Raw genomic sequence first — 24,834 nt, 5'->3', positions numbered from 1 at the left:
TAGTATTAATTTTCCTATTTGTCAAGTAATTCTCTTGCTTCTCATGTTAGTTAGTTCACATGCTCAGTCTCTAGTTTTTGTATCTGGGGAGTTTCTTCAGTCGGTGGTCAATGAGTCAGTGAGTCGGTGGTCGCTATCTCCCCCTGCCGGAATTACCTTTCCCCTGTTTAGTGAAACTTCCAGTCAGCTCATTCATCTTGTGGTGGTACTTTCCTGGTTTAAACAAAGAATTTGCTGGTGCTTAATGAAGCCCTTAGTAGTACGTACAAAAATGTTTCTATCTTAACTTAACCATTAATATTTCATTTGTTCGGATTGTCTTAAAGTCAAACCTTGAACGATACATTTGATTTTTTTTAATCGATCCCTTGATCATTTGATGTCAGGTTAATTTTCATAAGTGCACTGAGTTATGATAACTGAGTTCTATGTTATGGTTAGGAACTAGCAATTTCTAGCTTAAATGTCTTCAGCATTGCTTTATTCCTCTGCCATTGTTTTTGAAGTTAAATAACTTTACTTCCTTTTTGGAATTTACGCCCTGTGTAAATTTAAGGATACAAACCCAAGCTACACTTGCTCATTTTTTGCTAGACTAGACAAGCCAAGCACATTCAGTCTTTTCTCACAGCGTAGCTCTCCATTCCTAAGATTATCTTGGTCATCTTACTCTATAGCTGTTCTAGTTTGAGCTCTTTTCTGTAAAACCAATACCCAGCTAATCAGTCAGGGGTGTTTGCTGGTTCAGTGATAACTTTCTGACTTGGACTCAGCTGGAGGTTCTCTCCAGTGGTGGAACAGAGGCTGCAGCTGCTTCCTCCAAGTAGGTTTTTGCAACTAAAGTTACTGGTTTGAGTATCATTCCCATGGAGTTCATCAGTGACTATTGAAGTCTGCATGTGCTGCTTGTTAAAGGTAATTGTGGCAAATATTACTAAGTTCAGTTGCGTTGCACTACAAATGCACAGAACAGTTGTCATGTTATGCCTGTGTTATGTTGCTTGTCTATTTTTTCCCCTTTATTGTTCAGTGGGTGACAATTTGGATAACATTTACTTAATCTTTAAGCAGTTCTTTAAAATGCACAGCATAAAGCTGTTTTTCTTTAGCAGGAGTCAGAAGAACTCTCCTCTGATGAAGAGATGAAAATGGCAGAAATGCGACCACCGCTGATAGAAACCTCCATAAACCAACCAAAAGTGGTAGCTCTTAGCAGTAACAAAAAAGGTTAGACACCATAAAAAGCAATAGAAGCGTTGTGTAATTCTGATTATTTCTTCTCTCAAAGTGGCTAATTTTCAAATTACATTATGTAAAATTAGATTTAATTTGTATGTTTTTAAAGCAAGATGATCAATTCTCTAGTTAAGTAATGAAAGCAGAAAAAAAATTCTGGAATATCTTGAGTGTGGCAGAGAAAGCTGTGTTGACATCCTGATTTTTCTTGATGCTTGTCATCAGTTGAAAAGCGGAGAGGAGAAGCTAATGCATGTGGATGTTTAAGAAAAGCATTGCAGAAAGTGGTATTTGGCTTGGAAATATTCCATATTTCCTCCCTCCCCCAGATTTTCTGGATTATTGCTGCTATAGGCAGCAACATCACTTGTTTAAATTTCTTAGAGGAGCTGTGCTGTCTTCCAGAGGTTTAAGAATAAACTTCTCATGTGGCAACTATTTCTTCCTTTCTGCTAACAGGAAATTTCAGAACATTGTTTTTTGTTACCTAAGTTTTATATTCTCTGAACAATAATTTTGGTCTGAGTAACAATTTCCTTAAGAGTAAGGAATAACCTAGGATTCAGAGAAAACATAATTTAGAAGTTGGAGAGCAAATTGTGTTTTGCTGCATATGATGTCCTAGTCCTGTACTTTCCAGGACAAAGGGCTTTCCCAGAAAGGGTGAGATTTAGTGGGGATGAAGGAAAACCACGTGGAGGTAGCGGAAAGAGTCTGCTGAATATCACATGCAGGTGAAAAGATTGAGGTCTGTCACTGCTGTCTTTGCGGTGTTGTGCCTGACTAAAGTATTTTCTTGACTCTAGAGACAGACATTAGTTTCACAAAATTTATGCTTTTGGGACCTATAACTATGTCTTGAAGCAAAAATTTAAATGTATTTGTTCATACACTTAAAATCATAGCTGGCTTCAAGTCCCACAGAAATTATTTTTGTATGGTTATAGTATGTAAGTATGCATACATTATGCAAGAATCAGTGTGCACAGGTGTAAATTACTCTGAAAACGTCCTAAGTTTTCTGCAAAGCATGGGAATGCATTGAATTCCAACTCTGTAGAAAAACATTTCTCTTTGCTGTTTTTTTTACACCTGTTCAACTATATAGAGCTATCCAGTGATCTAGCTCTTTCCAGAGTGCTTGATCTAATAAATACCTCTTTAACAGCGATACAATGTTTGAAATCAGGATCTGCGAAACATGTGAACTTCATTTTCATAGAGGCTAATAGAGCATGTAATGCAAAACTTTGAAATCATTCCAAAAAACAGAAGTATGATTTGATGGATATTTTGGGGAAATATTTTATAATGTAGCACTAGCTTATACCAAGGAAACTTGGAATAAAGCAACAAGTTACATTTCATTAACTGGTGAGGGCTGTTTACATTGAGCTGAAAAATAGGAACTGTTGCCAGCAGTCTGTTGTAACTTCAAGTTTCCAAAGGTGTTAGCTTACATTTTAGTTTCCAGTAGTAAGAATTACTGAAGAACAATAAACAGTACTGTAACATAAACACATTTAATGGCTGTTAAACAGATACATGTGTCTAAGTTGGCAAATTTTTATTTCAGATGATTCAAAAGATGCTGATTCCTTATCAGATGAAGCTACCCACAACAGCAATCAAAATAACAGTAACTGTTCCTCTCCTTCTCGAATGTCAGATTCTGTTTCCTTAAATACTGATAGTAGCCAAGATATTTCCCTCTGTTCTCCAGACAAAGAAACACATGCTGCTGTTTTATCCAAGATCAGGTTTGTAAGATACTGTCTACCACTGAGCAAATACAATAGAAAAATGTTACTTAATCTTTCATATTATGTCTCCATTCTTTTAATTAATTAATTTATCATTCATGAAATTTACCTTTTAATGTTTTAAATTAAGGTTAGATAATGGAATAGAATTGAATTTTATTGCCCTCGTGGTTTTTTTTTTTAGAGGCTAATTTTCATATACAAGAGATGGTTTCTATCTGTTTTAATAACAGGATATAATAACTTCATCCTTATAATTTTTGTATTCCTGCAAAACAGTTCAATACACCATTTTACAAGCTATATGTTTTTATCTGCATCACTTTGAAGGTAAAATTGATTACTAACGTTACTATAAAAGGCTTTTAGAAACTTACAAAGAATGGACTTACAGGTTGCTGCTTTTCTTGAGGTTTTAGTTAGAAGGTGCCATTTTTAAAAGAGATTTTCCTTACCTTACATTGGACAAGAATTTGTTCAAAATTGTCATGGAACTTGCAAGTATTTGATTTAAAAAATTGAGTTGTTATCACTTTGTAATTTTGACATCTTTAAACTGTCTTTAATAATTCCTGTTGAATTTAAACAAGCTTCTGAACTCAGATGACACAAATATTGCCAAAATGAGCCCTCTCTATATTTCTGTAACGGTGAGACAGCAAGTCACAAATCTGGTTGTATATTGGTCTTTGTCCTGTTTTCTGTGCACAGTATGGCAGTGTTGCATGTTAATGATTATCTCTTCTAAAACAGTTCTTAAAAGAGTATGTTGGTTCCTTTTGGAATTTATTTTAAGAGCCATCTTTTTTTCCAGGCGAGAAGATGAAAATCTGAATAATCTTTTGCACAATGGAGGTGAATTGAGCCTTACAGTAGAAGGAAAAATAAATGTGCAAGACAAGGTTGCAGATTTGTCTGAATATGAATTAAGCATTGAAGAAAGATTATGCCTCGTAGGAAAAAGTGTTGATCTAAGCACTTCTACAGAGGAGTCTCACAAATTAGACCAAATAAACATGAATATCAATAAACTGGCTAGGGAGGAGGCACTGCCAGTTCCTGTAGAAGGGTTACAAACAGAGGAAATAATTTCAGTAAAGGGCTTTTTGAATAAAAACATGAAAGAAGAAAGTGAGTGCTTGGAAAATGGAAATAAATACCCTATAAATAAAGTAAATGGACATCCTGAGGACGCAGTACAATCTCCCAGTAAAGACAAACTAGCAAGAAGCGCTACAGTTGATGGTGATTCTGCTGAACTGCCTGTTTCGAGGAGTACTGAAGATTTGTCCCCACAGAGAAGTGGTCCTGTGATGAAATCTCACAGCGTCACCAGTATGGACACTGGTGGTCTGAAAATCTGTGATAGTGTAAATGAGAATGGATCTCAACAGTCAAACTCAGTAGTAAAATCAGCATCTGATAGTGCAGATGGAAAAAACATAGTCCGAAGTAAATCTGCTACTCTTCTGTATGATCGACCTTTGCAGGTTTTTCCTGGGTCATCATCATCATCTGATTTAATTTCTACAAAAACTGTGTTCAAGTTTGACTCAAATCACAATCCTGAAGGCACTAATGTAGCGAGAGGATCGGTGACAAGTGGTGCGCAGGTGTTCTGCACTCCCCAGTATAATATTCAGTACAGTAGCAGTGCAATGGCGAAAGACACCTTGTGGCCACAGAAACAAAACACCCAGGTAGAACAAGGCAGCTTACCTCCTTCACGTCTGCATAGGTCTGACAGTACAGAAGCCCCCAGCTATGTAAAGCATTCTGCCAATATGAATTTCTCCAATCATAACAACGTCCGAGCCAGTGCTGTGTATAACACTCATCAACGGATGGCTGGGAGACACACAGATTTGTGGGCTGTTCCACCAAATGATAGACTGCTCCCAGGAGCAGCCAGACATACTCTTCAAAGGCAGAGCAGCGTGTCTTCTACAGCTTCTATAAATGTTGGGGATACTGGACCTTCAAGGTGGACCCAGGGTCCTGAAGGGGACTACTTAACATACAGAGATTTGCATTCAATGGGAAGAGTTTCACAATTAATGTCTGGGCAACAGAGACCTCTTTCTGCCAGGACTTACAGCATTGATGGTCCAAATGTACCCCGACCACAGAGTGCTCGGCCATTGGTGAATGAAATACCAGAAAGAACTATGTCAGTTAGTGACTTCAATTACTCGCGGACTAGCCCTTCAAAGAGATCAAACCCAAGAGTGAACTCTGAGCACTCTTTATTAGACCCTCCAGGAAAAAGTAAAGTCCCTCATGACTGGAGGGAACAGGTGCTGCGACATATTGAGGCTAAAAAGCTAGAAAAGGTAAAAATAATAATTTAAAAACTCCTCTACCTTTCTGTTACCTGGATATGGAATAAGTTAAAACACTCTGCATTTTGAACCACTTTTAATTACCAGTGAAAATGTACTTCTGATACTGCCTTAAAAAGCGTGAATGTGTTTGTGATGAATATTGGAGAAACAGTCAAGTGGTAGACTGTAAATGAATTTTTCCCCCAAAGAAAAAAGTCCACGTAGTTTTTACATCATACTTCCCAGCTTAGTCCAGTTTCTTTAGAATACATTAATGTCACATTGACCTGCTGGAATGCAAGGCCAGCTCTTTTAGGCCAGGTAATTTTTATTGTAGCATCCTATTTGTATTATAACGAAATATTCCCTTATACTTCTCTTATCCCTTCTGTTCTGCCTTTTTTCCCCTATTTATTCTCTTCAAGAACAAGGAAAAGAAAACCAGTAAAATCCGTTTGGAAGTATAGGTCTACAGCTTCAGTTGCTGAAGAATTCAAAAGCCATAATTAACATGTATTTGCCTCCAAGCCAGTTGTCTTTTGAAGTTGGGTATCCAACAGATTGTTGAATGAATATTTATCGCTGTGAGATGAGAACACTTAAAAATGTTGTTCAATTCAGGAAATCACAGGAGGTTTTGATATAACTGGAAATGATGAACAAGATTATGTACTGTAAATGCTATCAAGAATTTGAGCTGATATGTAGAGCTGAACAATTATGTCTTCAAAAAATTTGCGCAGAGACTGGAGGAGTGTAGTCTATGCTGTCCAGCTAAACCAGATTAAAATATCATCACTAAATAATGGGTAGAATGTCATTAGCCTGATGCTGTTTCCTTGGAGGGGAAGTGATTAAAGCAGCCAAAATACATTCCAATTATGCCAGCTAGATGGATTTTCTTTTCTAATTTCTTTTGAAAGAACATAGTTTGGTTTGTGGTTATTGTGCTAAATACTTCAATATCCATGATAGCTAAAGAAATTTAATTGGAGATGGTTGAAAAAATTACTTTTAACTATAATTTTTCTTTGAAAATCCAAGCGTTTGGAGGGATGGGTTTGTTTTTCTTTGTTTTAAGTTGCATAACTTCTGGTGATAGAAAGGGATGGGGTTGGTTTGTTTTGTAAAGAAGCCTGCACAACAGCTGCACCTGTTCTTCTGATCCAGTTTGTCATGTACAATATAAAATATTTTAAGGCTTTCACAGTACTGTGCTATACCATGGGGACCTTTTGTCCCACAAGACAGTCACAAACCACACCATGTTCCAATCCTAATAAAAGGTGTATTCTCTGATCTTCTGTTCTCCTGGATGCATATATCAAATCTTACATGAAACAACAGTGAAGCAAAAACCCAGCAATCCCTGAATGCAAAGGGAAACAAAACTTCAGAGCACTGATGATGCAGTTATTCTAGCTCATTCTTGTCATCTACATTTGAAATGTTAGGAATAACGTTTAATACACCAGCGATACCTGTTCAGGTACCATGGCAGTTTAGTCACCTCTACTGAAATGAAATGGATTGCCTGGCTTAATTCCCTGTATATGTGCCCATACTTTCTGTCATGCTTAATTTTTGTTTCCTACTACAGCGACGTGGGATAGCTGCTATTGAGATCTTAGCTGTGCATCCAATTTAACAGATCTTAGAAGTCTGTTTTGTATGTGCGTGTTTCTTTTGTTCTGGCCTTGAACCATTTTAAAGAAGCTTTTATTTAGCAATCTGAGACTTATTTATGGGTTTAAAAGTGAATGTGTATAATTTTCTACTTTATATTCTCTAGGATACAGCTAACTTAAAAAGAAAAATCTGAACTGTGAAACATGTAGATATGATCCTATATGGCAGCTGGCAAATATGATAATGTGGAAATTCTAGAAATTTACTGGGTATTTCTTTGTTCTTTTAAAGTAATGTTTTTGGTATTTCTGTTTGTAATTAAAAAATAGCTGGGCAGGTTGGGTCTTAATCTATAAAACAGACTTCTGAAATGTTTTGAAGTCTGCAAAAAACTTCAGTAATTACAGAACTCATTTAAGGAACAAGTTCAATTACAGAGTTCATGTAAGGAACATTTATTGGAAATTGCTTTGACAAAACTTTCATGGATTTAAAATAGTATTTGATTTTTTAAAGCATAAGACACAATACTGACAAAACCAGGTATACACAATTAAGCCTTATGATGAATATTTAATGCCTGTGGTTATACGCAACAGTATGGGTTAATATTATTACTTTTGCTGTGACTCTTCTGAGTCTGTTAATGAATTTAATCATGTTTACTATTTCTATCCTGTGCTTATTAGGAAAGAGAGTGCAGTGGGGTTTGGGGGGCTGGTTTGTTGGTTTTTTACTTTTTTGCTAAGGTCCTGAAGTACTTATTTTGTTTCTATAAGATTTAGTAACTGGAGGGAGAGAGAGGGGGGAGAGTGAACCCATTTAAATAGTGTCTGCTTGTTGGACAAATGGGAGAAGCTAGTTCTTGTTAGCCTTTTTTACCTGATATAGGTAGGAAAAAAAACTTCAAAGAGTTTAATTTGCATGGGGAGAGATAAAGGATTGCTTTAAGTCCAGCAAAAATGATTAACAATGGATTCTAGCCAAGTAACCAGCATTTCTAATCCCTTTGACAAGTTGTCAGGGGCATGCACTGTTCAACTAAAATTGTCCATCTGGTTGAAGGAAGGTGAAAACAGTTCATGAGGCCACTTGTAAACAGAAATTTTGCATATATTCAGGAGAAACAGTTTGCTCACCTGATACAAAGCATATTTTATTGTGGGATAAAGAAAAGAACTTAATTAAATGCCAAGCTGCTCTCTAGTGGTTATATACGTAAGCAGTTGGAAAGCATGTAGGCAGTTCTGCCCCACCCCCAACCTCACACACTTAGTGCACAGGTGACTTTTTAAGAACAGTAATGTTTTTCAGTGTGTTTTCCTTTTTGATTGTGACCTGCCAATTTTACTACTGGATATGTCACAGTAGTCTCCTGTAGTAGTCTCGTTGAAAGTTTTCATTTAGGAATTTAAAATACTGCCTCTGTAAAAACACTAGTCTCACACATTTGAATCTGTGGTAAAGGAATTTCTCATCCATAAACTGCAATAATAAATACTGCAACAGTTATCTGCAAATACCTATTATATGTATATGTGCTGAGTAGGCAGAAACAGTTACTGGGCCTGATTCTGTCCTTTCCTTATGGATGTATATTTTCTTTTTTTGTTATGGATCTCTTGGGAGTTCATCAGGTGCATGTTTCCTTTCAATTCTAATTTCATCTGGAGTTAAGTCCTCTGGGTTTTATCTACTTATTCTACTATTTAAGTAAAACAGCAGAGCATCAAAGAAGAAGTCACAAACTTTGATTCCTACTTTCTAATTCAGAAATCAGAATAAGTGGTTTTATTCTTGAAGTTGCCAGTGTACACTGCCTTATTAAAAGAAAAATGTCCAAGTGTTACAGTATTTTTACAGAATTGCAGTTTTGGTCAGTTTGATATTTTTTCTTGAATTCATTTTTTATGCTACATACATAACATGCAAAAATATTTTAATTGATGTGGCTTCAGGTTTTCTCCAAGTTAAAACTTACTTCAATATGTCAAGGAACATAAGTTCAGTGGGTCTGTGCACACATAAAATTAAGTGCTTCAATGTTTATAAGATCATAGCCTGAAGAATATGTTGACACTGAAAAATTAAAGGAATGCTATCCATTTGTTAATTTTTTTTATTTTAGTTTGATGTTTTTCTCCGTTTTGAATGACCTACGGAAACATTAATGTGTGACAGTATTTTGGGGAGTTCAGAAGCCAATATATCACACTTTAAAAGGAGTAAAATTCTTGTGCATTTGGAATGTAAACAACAAAAGTTCTGACCCTGCAAACATTTTATGACAGTATAATTTAAATTTAATGTAATTTTCCATAGGTAACTCTTCAATAGGAATGCTGTCATATACAGAAGATACTCCACCCACCCCACCCCCCCAAAAAAACCCAACACCCACATACCTAAATTCATGCCTTTTTTTCCCCCCCCCTTTTCATGACTGAAGAATAGTTCCGTAATGTTTAAGGTCACACTCTAAATGCCTCAGTTTCTCTCTTCCCAGCCCAAAACAGAGGAAAAATACCTCCCAGATTTGCCACTAGCCTTCTCCACTTGTGTTAATCTAAAGCTTTCTTACAACTCCAGGTAATTTTAAATAGTGCTTGTACTTGTAGGTTCCATTTAATTTAGTGTTGATACACTGTGCCCAATGTAGAGAGGGAGAAAAATGGTGTTTGCAGTACTTCTTCTGTCTTTGCTACATCAATTGCACAATCATCTTTTGTACTTCAGAAAGGAGATTTTGTAAACCCTTGAATAAAACTACTCTCAGGCTGTGTAATCACCTTAAAAGCTCACTAAACCGAGTTAACTGAAAACTTAATTCCTGATGGACAAGTTCATGCCTCTACAATTTTTAGGAAAGTTCCACCTCCTATTGCAGATCTATCTTAGATTGTAAATACAAATCTGGATTTAGATTGTCACTATTTATTGACTATCTGTTTGGGTCCTTCTAAGAGAAGAGGGAATCTCGTGGATCTAGGGATCTTTATAAGTAAGACAGTCTGCTAGAGGCACTTTAAGAAGATAACTTATTAGTCTCATCATGCATTCCTTCTATTTTTATCTGTCTTTTTGCTACCTATAGAAGATGGAGAGATACAGGAACCTCTGAGATAAGCTTCCTGTAAGGAGACTTCAGGGAGTTGCCTGTACAAGTGGGGGAAGGCCACCTGGCTAATTAAAGAGGCTATTTTGGAGAAGAGTTGTAAGAAGATTCTTTGAGGTGCTAAGGAAAACGCTTTGGCAGTTTTGTCTGGGTGTTTGGCCTGAAACTTAGAGGAGCAGTAAGCTCACGTCAAGGGTTTGGTAAGGAGAGTTGAATGCAAAGTACATTCTTCCCCTCCCAAGCAGGGAAGGCTTCTGGAGACTTGTCTGGAAGCCTGAAAAATCCATTGACTAGAGAACAGTGTAGGTGTAGAAGAGGAGCATGAAGAAAGCTCACTATGCCATTGAGAGCGTATCCAAGAGCCTTGGCCAAGAAGAGCCAAGTATTATCAGTAAATACTGTTTTCCAAGGGAGTTTACAGTGACTGTGCTACCAGAGCATCTGGGAGCAAGGCATATGACTTTGATTATTAAACTAGTTTTAGTTTCACAAGATAAAAAAAAAGAAAGAGTAGAAAGAGCAATTGTCTGCTTGAGGACTAGTGACTATTTTGAAAATTGGGTTAGTATATGTAGTCAAGAGACAAACTCCAAAATGTATTTATTTATTAATCTAAGAGTTGTTGCAGTATCTTAATCAAATGATACATGTTTTGAACTTTTTTTTTACTTGGAAAAATTAGAAACTTCATGAAAATCCAGTAACTGTTAATTTGCTGGGTTTTGATGCTTTGTGGTATATCTTACATGATGAAATTTTTTATGGGTCTTTGTCACTTTTTCAAGATGGGTTTGTTTCATTTCATCATGAGTCATGGAGGATTCTTCTTTTCTTTTATGCAGTCTTTTTATTTTATTTTGTTCTTGAAACTACCAAAAAAAAACCCCTCCATGGTGGCAAGACAGTAATGTCTACTGTTTTCTTTCTGTTATCCTTGCCAATATTGTAGAGGTCAGGTTTTGTAAGGTCATGAAGCCCAAAACCAAACCACTATCACTTCTGTCTTAGAGCTCGTGGGTTTTTGTTTGATTACCTACGGTGACACAGGGGTGGACTCCAAGGTTCCTTTCAAACCTCTTTTTCTTTAAATGAGGCTTGGTTGCATTTCTTGAATGAAGTGATATTAGAATGCATTTTGGATCATTGCAAAAACCAGAAAACCCAGTCAAACAGTCAAACCTCTGTCTCTGTTGTGTAACTTTTTATTTGTACTGTGCCAGTAAGAGGGGGGGGGGGGGAAATGAGACAAAACAACTGGTAATTAGATGGGTTTCCACAGGTGTTTATCTTAACTGCCAGCTTCTCTTCCTACAACATAACTGATAAAACTAGAAGTTTTTATAAGCTGTGCACCTTGTTGTTTTTCCAGGCACATAAACATTTTAATGACTTTATTTACCTGTAATTCTGCATGTTAACTGCTGATTGCATGCTGATTTACGGTAAATAAAGGTAAATAGGGGTCACTGAGTTGTGTTTTATACACCACAGTGGTATGAACATTCTTGCATGGTTTTTATCTTGCATGACAATGGAATATGTTTGTATTAGTCTATGTATAACATGTCTTGTGGTTTATGCATGCTGCACTAATCTCTGTGTTAAATCTGTCCCCTCTTTATTCAGAGCATGCTGTCTAGGTCCTTTAATTCCAATTATGCTGCAGTTAGCAGCTTTCACTATGGCAGCTCTAGGGATCTGCATGGCAGCCAGGGTAGTGTTGCCTTGAGTGTTGCAGACGGAAGAGGTTCTGGTGTGCACATTGTCCGAGTGAGTACCTACAGGAGGCTATTGCAATATAGCAATATATAGAGGGGGAGAGAAAAAACTGAGAGGCATCCTTAAATTGATAGTTATCCTTTTTACATATAGACAATGCTTTCAATAAAAAAGAATATAATTTACGTGCTGGAATCTTTTTATAGGCATTAAATCAAATACTTTGCCTTCACTTCATGTGCTTTAAACTTATTGCAAGGCTTTTCAATTTAATGTCATGAAGCTGAGTTTTCTAATTGGCTTTTATAGACGGTTGAACGTAAGTAAAACTGTCTGGGTTTTTTTGTACTTGTGTGAACAAGAGATTACCATTCTGAATTTAACCTAGGTTGATAAATAAAAAACCAAAATCTCATCATGATTTTTCCTCTCCCAAACAATTCTGATGATTTAAACTGTACTGTAAGATACTGTAGGCATTCAAGAAAATTGTAATTTTAGTTTGTAAGAAAATGTGAGGAAATTGAGCATATTGAATGATGTTATGGTATTCATACTGAGCAGAATAAAGCCAACAGAAGACTTCTTTAACCATATGGATCCTTGAATAGGCAGTCCTTAGTATTTGTTGACTTTTCTTACCAGTTTATTGTGATCAAAGACACCTCTGCAGTTGCTAGTTTTTGTAAATACCTATCAATATTTTGTGGGTGTGGTGTCTTGGCTAGTAAGATTTTCTACATAAACAATGTAGTAGTTAATCAAAGAAGATAAAGAACAATAAAGCCCTTAAAATGTTATTCTTGGCTTCTTATGAGAATTTTTTAGTTTGAATTGTGTGAAGACAGTCATCTTTACTGCTGCGTTCTATTTAAAGCATCCCCAGGCTTCTACTCCAGCAGACCAATGCCAGGATGAAGTACTCATTTCAGGACAGCAGAATTACTCAACTGCCACACTTTGTCTCAAAGATGTTCCTCCGGATAGCATGAAGAAAATAGCTGTGCAGGTAATTATCTACGTGACACCTTCGTTCGGATATATTTATTGTTATTTGTAAGGATATGGGGGTTTTTATTAGCAGTAGAAACAGCTGTTGGGATAGCAATTTTGAACTGTGGCTTCTTTAAAATGTAATACCCAGGTATCAAAGGTGGCATAAATGAAATGGTATCCTCTTTTTGGAAGACAGAATAGTTGACTATATGAAGGGGGTTGTTCTTATTTTTCTTCAGCAGGGACTCTAAAAGAAGAAATTGGCAGCAGAAGGCATAATTGCAAGTGAAAATTGGAATACGGCAGATGATTTCAGGAAAGCAATTTGAAGCTGATTAAACCTTCTAAAGAACAAACTTGAATTCTGTTGTGATGAAATTGTGATGATAAAGTAGAATTTTGAGGAGATATTCTGTATACATCTCTAAGGGCCTTCTATATGGACAGAACTTATTACAATGAAACTGAATGAGTGCTCATAAATTACTACATGCAGCAATTTATTTTCTTTTTATAACTTCAGTAATTTCAGTTGCATTTCTATAGACCCATGGTATTGGGAATTTCCATAGCTGTTGATACATGTTGCCTATGTAAACTCTACCTCTGGCAGTACAACAAAAAATAATTTTCCTGTCATGCTTTAGGCTTTCAGAAGAGGCAGTGGAAAATCGTGTAAATTGAATACATCTCATCTGTAAATAAGCTAAAAAATGCTTGTATATACACACATTACCATTTCTCAGAATCACTTCAACATAAAAAACTCACCTTAACAGAGTAGATTCTGATACATGTCCATTCACATAGCATGTTTAAAGTTTGGAATTTGCACGCTGCAGTTATTTATAATAGAGAGAATTTTAATACCTTCATATCCTATAACTAATGAGATAATGGTGACACGCAGAAAAAAATCTGTAACTCAAGCCTGTAGCTTTTTTGGCATGTGGGAATCATACAAACAGATGAGTGACTACCTAAGCTGAGTAAGAGCGTGTGGGCAAGGAGGGACAAGGCTTCCTATCTCAGTGCAGAGCTGAACAGTAACTGAGGCTTCAGGAAGAAACATCTCCAGCATCATTCCTAGGGACACGGTTTGAATGCAGTATATGTTTTGACAGTTGTGTACTTTGCTGCTGTTTGTCATCATTATACCTATCAAATCAGTGACAGATGTGTTAACGAAAGAGTAACATTTATTGGAAATATCATTACAGTTTTGATATTAAAATCTTGAGCTTGTGTGTGAATTTGCTCAAAAGGTTTTTATAATAAAGTGGTCACCAAAGATGGTCGGAGAGTATCTAACTTCTGTCTGCTAGCTGTGTGGGATTTTTATTTTGTGTATGATTTACTGGGAATTGTTACAAAATCTCTGAATTTTATGCAATAAAAGTGCAAGCTATAATGATGTCAACCAAGTGCCAATACTGTCAGTTGCACTGCTAGAAAATAACAGTTGGGAAAACTCCATTAATCAAGTGTTAAAAGCAAAGATGTCTGTCTAATCTGTTCTAGTAGATTATCATTCAAAATAAGTTTTTGGTTTTCAAGTTTGTTCTCAGTAGGTCAAAGCTGATGACTATAAAGAAAATAGAGTATAATTCTGCATGATCCGGAAAAGTAGTTTCAGTAATGTTCCTGCAATTAAAAGTGGTCAAGTATGAGAAATATTGAAATAATAAAGAAAGAATTGAGGATTGCTGCTTATAAAATGTATGATATTGAGTATTCATGTTTTATTCAGATACCTTTGACAAATGGGCAGATGTGCCAGCCTCAAAGACCTCAGGCAAACTACAGCCAAGTCCATCATCTCCCTCCTCAATCATCAGTAGCAAGGCATCCATCTAGAGAACAATTAATTGATTACCTGATGTTGAAAGTTGCTCACCAGCCTCCCTATACCCAGTCCCAGTGTTCTTCCAGACAAAGCCATGAACTGGCAAAGCAAGAGGTAAGAATAAAATCTAACTTTACAATCTGACATCTGTCTGTCAGTGGTGGTGAATTGTTAGATTGTTTTTACTACCATTTCTCTGTAGGTGATGGCAGAAACCATATAGGAATTTATCTCCAGCAGAAGACAGCGTTACCTTAGTGCAGTTCTACTACTGAAATCACACATCCCTTCTGGTTTTGAGCTCTTTTTACTTTTTATGTGAACAGGTTAAGAGAGAAATGTGGTAGATTTTTAACGGAATGTACCAGAAACTTAAACTTGCATCTCTTTTACTGATCTAGAAATTTATCCTCAACTACGCTTACTGATCACCAACTCATTATTTATCTAGTAACTGAAAAAATATGAAGTAGCAGTACAACTTAAAGTACTTTGCATCTATTCATTGCTGTCCAGAACGGTTTAAAGACCTGCAAATGTAGAAATGTGTACCAATAAACAAAAGCCAGGATAAAAAAAATGTGAGCATCTGGTGCATGCCTTATAATTATCTGTTTTATTTATGATAGATGAGGTTAAGACATTCTCACACAATGTTGCAGCTTTTTTAATTGTGGCAACCTTCTTTCTGCTCTTGGACATAAGATGTTTACTCTGTATTGTTTTGGGATTTGGGGGAAAATACAGAGAATGATGTTTTAATTCTGTACTAGAATAAGAATATCCATTTCTTGTATAAAATAAGTTTTCTAGTCAACTGTTCTGGCAAAAGAAAGGGAATGCAGTGTGGGCTACACAGAACTTAGAGTGAAAGTAGGAATGAGGTTTGATTTTTTTTCTTTTCTTTTTTTTTAATTCAGGTGGAGGTAGCAAAGAAATAGGAGGAACAGGTTCTTTCATAGGAACATGTATGTTTGCTGGGGGCATTAAATTCATTTACATAATACCAAAATACCTCTGAATTTAAAGCCACATGAACTATAATTATAATAATAGTGGTACTGGAGTAAAACTTACGTACAATGATGTGTGATGCTGTTGTATTGGAATCTTGTTCTGAATTAATATTATGAGATATAAACCCCTTGACCTATGATAAATGCTTTTTTTTAATTGTTTGGGTTTTTTTTTTTTCAAAGCTTTTGTTCACCTGAATTCCTTAGTAATAATTTTATTACTGTAGCTTTGAATGCCAGTTCATCTAACTTTGGTTGTAACTACTTAGATTCGAGTGAGAATTGACAAGGATCCAGAACTTGGATTTAGTATCTCGGGAGGAGTTGGTGGCAGAGGGAATCCTTTTAGACCTGAAGATGATGTGAGTATTTTATACTACTGCATCTTAAAATCAATTCTGATTAATGATGTAATTGATTAGTATGTAGGAAAGGTGGGGGGAGGGGGGAAAGGTGTATATATACTCCCCTCTAGTCTTGGAGTTTAGTGGTTTGGGGAAAAAATCGGGGACAAATGATAAGGAAAATCAAAGTGGTAGGTGACCACAGTGGTCACATGACAACAGAGGATTTAGTCTAGCTGAGTGGTTCTTGCACAGTTCCAGATATCAGTCAACAGATTTGAGATAGTGAATTTTTACACTTACATTTACAATTAGGAAGCCTCTTAAAAAAGATGATTATTTAGTCTACAGCCTTTTTTCTGGTGGTTGAGCATTCATCTTGACATATACATCTGCCAAATTAAACAAAGGCGAATTCTGATCTACCCTTCCCTACTCCTTTAAAGACAATTCTCCTGGATTTAACAGCAGAAAAGGAAGGCAGTCACGAAAGCCAGTAGATCTATAAAATAATATTGCATTCTTTTCTACTTAGGGTAGAAAATTGAAAACATATTTTGAATTACATCTGTTTCATGCTATCCCATTATTCATGAAACAAGTTGTCAAAAATGTTTTCCATCTCTGTTTTTTCAAGGGTATATTTGTAACCAGAGTGCAACCAGAAGGACCAGCATCTAAGTTGTTGCAGCCTGGAGATAAAATAATTCAGGTACTGTGATCATCTAACTAGCTAGTATATATAATATAACAGTTCATTTTTAGTTTGCATCTTTTCTAAGAGCAGAATGTTTAGTTTTTAGATCAATTACCAGTGTCTTTTCCAGAAGTTTTCCAGAAGCATTCTTATATTCTGAGATGATGCTTTTGGTTGTGTTCCATCTAACATTAGGATAGGTGATACAGGCTGAAGCATTAATCAGTTGGATCGTTTTATCAAACTCTGAACATTTTTCACACTTTTAAAAACAAAAAACCAGGCCTAATGTCATTCAGAATGAAATGTGAGCATTTCATTAGGCTTTACTATCATCCAGTTATTTAACTTGCAGTCATTCACATGCAGTGTTCTGAATAATGTCTTGTCTGAACACCAGCAGTTGCTCCTCATGGCCCCTCTCCACAGCTGCACATTGCTGTTACATCCCTTTCCATCCTACAGCCACTGCCAGTCTTTGCGTCCTCTCCCCCAGCTGACAGGCTGGACATGCACAAGTGTGAGCAGAAGCTGCCCCGTGGCTGGCTTGATACCAGGCTGGTCACAGCACCTACCTCCTGGCTGCCCCATCTGCTGCAGGGCGAGCCACGTAGGTTGCTTCAGGAACCATGGCTTCTGGTCTGCTGGTGTGCAGTTCTTTTTTGCAGGAAGTGAGTACCTTTCAGACCTTTTCTGTATCAGATTTGTTGGAAGTTGTCTAATGAGCTCATAAGCTGAGGAGGCATCCGGCAGTATGGGCAATGGGATTATATAGGCCTTACTTTCTTAGGGAAATGGGATAACAGGGCATTTGAACAGTGTTTTAGCCACCCTTAAAGTTGCAAAGCTTGTTAGAAATTATTGATTATTCGCCACATTACTGATGTGAAAATGTTGATAGAGTTGACTCTGCTGCATTTCAGTTTTCTAAAAACAAACAAACAAAAAACCTGTTAGTGTCTCAATTAAACAACAACATCCTGTTTTCTAAAACAAAACCAAACTAAAAACACAGCCTAATGCTTTGAATAAAGCCAAAAAGCACACAAGAAAACTAAACTGAGATCAAGTTGTTCCAACTAAAAGATGGCTTGGTTTTGAGCATGGTGAATAATTCTGTGCTGCTGCCTCTTCCTCACTGGGGTGAGAAAGGTCCTAGTTCTCTTCCTGATGTAGACAACTTTAAGGAATTGGAGTAACCTTCCAACACACCATACAGGAGCAAGAAGCATGTTAAGCCTTTGAAAATACAGGTAGCGTATTTGTTAGGTTTTGATAGTGGACCGTGTGTGACAGGTGACTTTTGTTTTAATGGTTTGCTCTTGTCTTTATGGAATTTAATTTGTCTGCATGACATTTATAATGAAGTTACCCTTTGTCATGTTGGCACTGCTTGGGATTTGCTTTTTGTTTAGTGAGGAATTCACAGTTTGAAAGAGCTGAAAGAGAAGTTGCATTTGCATGCTTAGACCGTTACAGACTGTTTCATTTCTCATAACTAAGAATAATTTTTTGTGTAACAGCACATTCTTTATACCTGTAATAATCCCAGCGATGATGTAATGACAGTCCCACTCTCTCTTGTGGCTGCTTAGACAACTTTGCAGTTGTTGAGTGAATATCATAATTCCCAAAATGACTTTGCTATGTTTTTAATTTTTCAATGTTCTTCAAACCACGCATCAGGCAGACATATGTCTAATACAAATATTCTACATGACCAGAGACTAGATAAGTGCACATCAGTCCTAAGATACTGTTGCATATTAGGTTAGGGCTAGAACATTCTGTATGGATGATGATTTGGAAAGTTTATTGCCTCTTTGGCTCTCTGAACAGTCTATATGTAAATCTCTCTGCAACCCTAGACAGATTTAAAAACCACTGCCTTTACAACAAAGGATTCAGCTGGTAGCAAGCCACAAGTGTTTGTTGATGGGGTAAGGAACTGCAACTCCAAAATGGCACAGCTAGGGCTCAGAGCATGCCACCAGTTCTCTCTCTCACCATGTAAAGGGCAGTAGCTCAGGGAGAAAGGTGGGATGCACAGCTGGAAGCAGTAAGAGTTTAAACTGGATGAGTCTGTCATTCTGCAATATTTTACCACCCAGACTGAGCATGAATTTGCAGTAGTATGATCTGAGAAGTTGAACAGTAGCCGTTTTCCCCCCCGTCTTCTGTCGGCCACTTAGGCCTGCCTCTGTTTGCCAAGCCAAACCTGTCCCAAGAATGACAGTGTTTAGAGTCATAGGAAAATGCAAGCAGGGGGTGACCTCAGGAGGTCTCACACCCTAAAATGGCTCCCAGTGCCATTAATGTTTTTTGCTAAAGGCTTCAACAGTTTTAATTTATGACAAATGCCATTTCTAATCTGATATTTATACCGGAACATCTCATTTGTACTGTATTTGGAGGTTTTGGTGTGGCTATATTAATGCTGATGAATTACATGTCTGATGTTAATAGTTAAAGGTTCAGTTTTCTCTTTTGGTTGTTTGGGGTCCTGTCCTGTAGCTGTTTATTGCCTTTATTTTTATTCACCAGAAGTTAATGGATTATGCTGAAACCACTTCTGTAGATATGGACAGCAGACAACGAAATGTTGGCTTTGCTGTGTGCCCATTGTATAGATGAATAAGTAGATGGAAGGTGGTGCTGGTTGGGCAGAAAAAAAGTCAAGTGAGACAACTGTGAAACAACACCTTTGGAGCAAAATTCTTCTAAGGCTATCACAGTAGTTTAATTTCTTGTAGCGTACAGGTACATGTTGAGTTCACAACAACATAATCTGCAAATTTGCAGTGCTTTGTCTGCGTTCATGTAGAATATGGCTATTTTAAACCTAAAAGCTTAAATAAACTAACATGAAATAGGAGATGTGTTGACTAACTTGGCATATGAGACTGTCATTTTTAATTTTAAATATTTCTTTTTAGGCTAATGGATACAGCTTCATCAATATTGATCATGGACAAGCAGTATCTTTGCTAAAAACTTTTCAGAATGCAGTAGAACTCATCATTGTGCGAGAAGTTTCTTCATAAATAGTGTGGATTAGGGGAAAAGTCAGCAGGATTCATTAAAGGACTTATGGGAAACTGAATATTTTGCCTATTTTTATACATGAAAGGAACTCAAAAAGAATTATCATCAAAATTTGTACAGGAAATACTGAACTTGTGGTTAAAGGGGGAAAAACCACTGTATAGAACGTACAGGAAATAATTTTGGAAATGCATATGGTGAATAAACTTGTTTTTAAGCATTATAGCAATCTAAGGATCATTCCTCCAAGAACAAACCTGTGTTGTTTTTTTGTACAGATGGTAGGTTTATTTTTGGATAATTCATATACATTACTAAACCTTTTGCAAGGCTTTGCGAAGCCTCAGTTGTAGCCAATGGACAGATGGCAGGGCTGTCTGTCCTGTAGCTGTTTATTGCCTTTATTTTTATTCACCAGAAATTAATGGGTTATACTGAAACCACTTCTGTAGATATGGACAGCAGATAATGAAATGTTGGCTTGGCTATGTGCACATTGTATAGATGAATGGGTAGATGGAGGGTGGTGCTGGTTGGGCAGAATAAAGGTCAGGTGCAACAACTATCTGCTATCTAAATCTGGAATCAGGAAGGAATAAAAGTGTTTAGTTCTGGAGTGTACGTCTACCAATAGAAAATGCAATAAAAGCTTATGGTGTTTTTTAGGAAGACTAACTACAAATCTGTGATATCCTACAGGATTTATTCTTAATGTAGTCATTGAATATTCATTTGCCACAAGTGATTCATGTTTGGTTGGGTTTTCTTGCATACGTAGTTTTTTTCAACTGTACTGTGGAAATGTGCCCAGAGGTTTTTCTCTGCTGTGGAAATCCCCGATTTTGTGCAAAAGGTGATACTTCTATCTTTATAAAAAATATTCCATTACAACCTTACAGATTTTAAAAATGAAACTGAAATGGCCAGTTTTTAAGGTTGTTGCCTGTAATATACATTTAAACACACACAAAGTAAATGATGCAGAAGGATTATGAAAGACATCTCAATTTGGTTTGGCCTTTGCATTGCCTTGTTAATCAAAAAGGAAACCATACGCATGGAGCTAGCTAACCAAAGCAAGTTTGTGAAACTTTGAACAGTGATGGAGAATTGCTGTGGTGAGATGGAGAGCAAAGGGAGGGAGGGTGTACTTACAACCCACCAGTTCGTACTGATGGTTGTTAAAGGGCTGTTCCTACAGGTAACATTAAATGTGAACTAGACACTTCAGAGTCATTAAAGGGTTTCTAACTATATTAATGTAATAGTGATTTACCACAGACTGCCTTTGTTCCTTATTACTGTATAAAATATTCAATTATGCTTCTATTAATTTTGTTTACCAGAAACATTAACTTTATTTTTCTCTTTCTGCTTTGTAATTGAATAGAGACTGCATAATCTGCAGTGATAATTAATACACGGTTGTTGTGGACCAGGGAAAAGTGCCATAGAAGACCAATAACTGTTTTTAATTGGGGATAATGGTTAGCCTGTCATTGGAGCAATATTCAGTTACTGCAATTCATTTTCAATTACATGTAAGTTGGTAGTATGAGACAGGTATAAGTTGCTTTTTTCAACGCATGTGTACAAAAGCAAATGCTTTTAATAAAGCTAGCAAAAACACCAGCCTCCTTTAGTTTCAAGACAGTTAGCCGGAAGAGAGAGGAATTATACATAGCTAGTAGTAATAAACAGGCAGTACTTTTTGAATAAGTGAACTCCAATATTATTGCACTTCTTTCAAAGATGTTAACTATTGCTTATCGTACTGTGTATAGTTCTAATAACTTTAATTGAAACCCTTTAACAACTCTTTGTATATTTTTTTTAGTTTATTTTCAGTAATATTTACATAGTAAATGATTTTTTTGATATATTAGCAGAAATGTGCTGTATTTTGATAAAATTCACTTATTTTCTGTGTGCTGTTGATCTTCAAAGAAAAGAATGAGAAACATAGCTATATAATGGCAGGCTTCAGTGTTCCCCTTTTAAGATGTGTTTTGTTGTTTAGTTTCTGGTTTGTTATTGAACATGCAAAATGTTCACATCACATGTTCATTTCTTTTAATCATGTTATTTTTATCACACCCTGCCTTATAAAGGGAATGCATAGAGACAAGTCCTTGGTCTTCTACATAACCTGTATCTTTGAGAAGGGAAAAGTCCAAAAAGCAGAACTGATTCTTTACTGATCTTGGACTGACTTTGTATACATTTTGCAGTACATTTAAATATATCACTGAGGAATTGTACTGTATTGTATTTTGCTTTAATGGTAACAGAAGTTTTAAATGTTGTTGTGTCACATAATTTTCAGATTTATGTATCACAGGAAAATTCTACCAAAAACTGTTTGGCTGTGGTAGAACTATAGAAGTAGAAGTTTATAGCAAGAAGTTTAGTACTTCTTGTGTAAATGCTTGGCCAAAGCTTGTCTTCAGTAAATTTAGCCAATTAACCATCTAATAAAACATGGATTATGCTGATTTTACTCAGTAAATGTTGGAGTTTTCAGTGGCTTGAAATGTGTTTGTTCCTTCAGTGTCTGTGTGCAAAGGTAAACACATGTCAAACTAGATGATTTTGTAGACAGTGGGAGAAAGATGTCTCCTGAACTCGTCCAGCCAGGATTCAGCAGGAGGAGAGACAGTATCAGCACTCTTCATTTTGAATGCATCTTAAACTACATTTTGAATAGAATAAAATGCATCAGCAGCTGAAGTTACTCAGCATGGCAATGAGTTGATGCAAACTCTGTTAGGTTTTTTCTGTTCTTAATAGTTCATTAAAGAATCAGTTCAACTGATGTAATGAAAAGATGAGTTCTCCCACATATTTATTATGTAAATATTTTTTAGTTTCTTTTTTGACTGGAGTTAAAAAAAAATGTGTATATACTTGAAAGCATTCTATGAACACAAACATAGCAATAAGCAACACACAATCAAACCTTTATGATTATTTCGCTTTTGTTTAGAAATATTCCCTTGTCAACAGCTAAGAAATGTTTTTATTGATCAACATTTATTCAACATTCCAAATTTTTGTATATAATTAGACTGTTTCTGAGGTAACACATGGAGAATAGATAATAAACTAATGCTCTTTAAAGCTGTGTGTAATTGACTTATTTAAGTTCTAGGAAATTCTCCATAATACTATTTTATTCTTCTTATTATTTCTGTAGACCTTAGTATGCTATCACTATACATCAGTAAAGTCTTACTTGTGTTTGTATCTCTATGCATCTTAGTGCCTAGAGGTCTGTTGTGGGTGATTTCATTGCAAAAGTAGGTTATTCACAATAACTACTTAGTGAATAACCCAGTCTTGCAATGAAATCAGCTAGGGCAGCCAGTGGCTTCTAAAGAAATGAGTGGTCTTTATCTGATGCAAACCAAGTAGTTTCAATAGCAAAGAGGGTGACTAAATCAAGGACCAATGTTAAAATTTGAAAGTGTTCTGAGTGTGCTCTGAGATGCACAAGGGTTATGTGATAAAGAGTGTGAAGAACTAGGCACAGAATTTCACAGGAGACATAAATGCAGGTTTACATCCAGTTTTTTGGAAACCACCTGACAATGCAGTAACACAAACTGTTTAGTCCTTTTTCCTGTATATGTGGATCTGGCATATCAATATCCTTTACTGCTTGACTTCCTACCTCCTGTACACAGAAAACAGATTCTAACTATAACAGGTTACAGCCCTCATGACCCTGGCGTATTGGGCCCCTCATTATTTAAGGTATTCTGTGTCTGCTTCCCTACTTGGACTTTGGACTTTTTTCCCCCCTTCATTTTTTCATTATGAGCTCTCTTTGTGAAGACTTTTTTGTTGTCTTTTATGCATCAGAATTCACATTTATTCTTTCCCATTTGACAGTTATTATTTGTTCGGTATGTGTCATTCCTGTGCCACTGAGACTTTGGTCTTCTGCTTTGTTTAATAACTCAACAGTTTACTTTTTCATCAAGCACCTGAGAATTCTGGGTCCAACTTGTGCTCTTCTCACTGGAGGCACTGTTTCAGAGAGGAAGTGTGGTTTTGGTGTGTTACTTCTGTTGCCATGGTTTAAATTCAGTTTTGGAATGTGTCAAGAAGATCCTGTTGCAGCATGTATGAGACTACCTCGAAATTGGGGTTCCACTCCACCAAACACTACAACTGCACTGTAAGATTGCCCCTGTCTAAAAGAGTTGTTAGATGAAAAACTGATATAGCCAAAGAAAGAGAAGTGAAAATTTCTACTTGAGACCATACACTGATCAACTGAAGTCAGCAGAAAAAATCTCAGACTCAGTGATTGTCACTCCCTTAGGCAATATGCTACCTGTGGTCTTGCAGCATGGATGAATTCTTGGCTGACGTGTATACAGTTTGACTAGAAATTGATTGTTTTCTATAGCATCTGAATTTCCTTGGCCATTTTTGTATGATTCTGTGACTTCTCAGAGTCTGTAATCAGAACCATATTATATCATGAACAAGGACACTATTTCAGTAAGTTTTCCCTATGACATTATCAGAAAACAAAACAAAAAGATCAAATAGTAGAAGAGACATCTTTCTCAAAATCTTCCTTCATCCAATTTTTGCTACTCAGTTGGGTACAAGCTGATTTTAGAAAACATTCTTTGAGTTACGGTATGAAATCATAGAATCATGTAGGTTAGAAAAGACCTTTGAGATCATCATGTCCAGCCATTAACCCAGGACTGCCAAGTCCATCACTAAACCATGTCCCTAAGTGCCGCATCGATGTGCTTTTTAAATACCCCCAGGGATGATGATTCCACCACCTCCCTGGGCAGCCTGTCATACCTGCTGTTCTGCCATCAAGAATTATCTTTCCCAGAGGCCCACCTGAATAAGTTAATTTAAAACATTTTTTAGTGTCTCAGAGCAGATCACTTGTTCTGAATGGTCTTATATAGAAAATTAAAGAACTACTAGGCCATTCTCTATAGTTTTCATTTTAAAAGACAAATCTGCATCTGCCCTCTGAAAATGAATGTTGGAATGTGTTCCAGCCAGAACAAGTATAGTTTCTGAAGTAAAACTTCACTCTTATTAAGGAAACTAGACTTGTTTT

General features: G+C 36.4%; 1 protein-coding gene across 14 annotated transcripts in view; it reads left to right on the top strand.

Annotated features, from left to right (window-relative positions):
- ERBIN (erbb2 interacting protein) overlaps nucleotides 1-22,850 on the top strand; it is a 122,644-nt gene extending 99,794 nt beyond the window's left edge. For 9 of the 14 annotated variants that reach the window (XM_037373212.1, XM_037373216.1, XM_037373208.1 and 6 more), the window contains 9 exons: nucleotides 1,110-1,227; nucleotides 2,813-2,996; nucleotides 3,814-5,332; nucleotides 11,694-11,837; nucleotides 12,664-12,795; nucleotides 14,533-14,742; nucleotides 15,914-16,006; nucleotides 16,626-16,700; nucleotides 19,622-22,850. In XM_037373212.1, the coding sequence (XP_037229109.1) occupies nucleotides 1,110-1,227; nucleotides 2,813-2,996; nucleotides 3,814-5,332; nucleotides 11,694-11,837; nucleotides 12,664-12,795; nucleotides 14,533-14,742; nucleotides 15,914-16,006; nucleotides 16,626-16,700; nucleotides 19,622-19,729 (2,583 nt within the window). In that variant the 3' untranslated portion in view covers nucleotides 19,730-22,850. Of the gene's footprint in view, nucleotides 1-1,109; nucleotides 1,228-2,810; nucleotides 2,997-3,813; nucleotides 5,333-11,693; nucleotides 11,838-12,663; nucleotides 12,796-14,532; nucleotides 14,743-15,913; nucleotides 16,007-16,625; nucleotides 16,701-19,621 lie in introns of those variants that run through there. The other 5 variants (XM_037373215.1, XM_037373207.1, XM_037373213.1 and 2 more) reach the window with 4 other exon arrangements.
- The last annotated feature ends 1,984 nt before the right edge of the window (nucleotides 22,851-24,834 follow it).

The sequence above is a fragment of the Falco rusticolus genome, chromosome Z, assembly GCF_015220075.1.
Source record: "Falco rusticolus isolate bFalRus1 chromosome Z, bFalRus1.pri, whole genome shotgun sequence".
Classification (NCBI taxonomy): Eukaryota; Metazoa; Chordata; class Aves; order Falconiformes; family Falconidae; genus Falco; species Falco rusticolus.
Note: the sequence above shows the minus strand (reverse complement) of the source record. Positions and strands in the feature narration are given on the sequence as shown.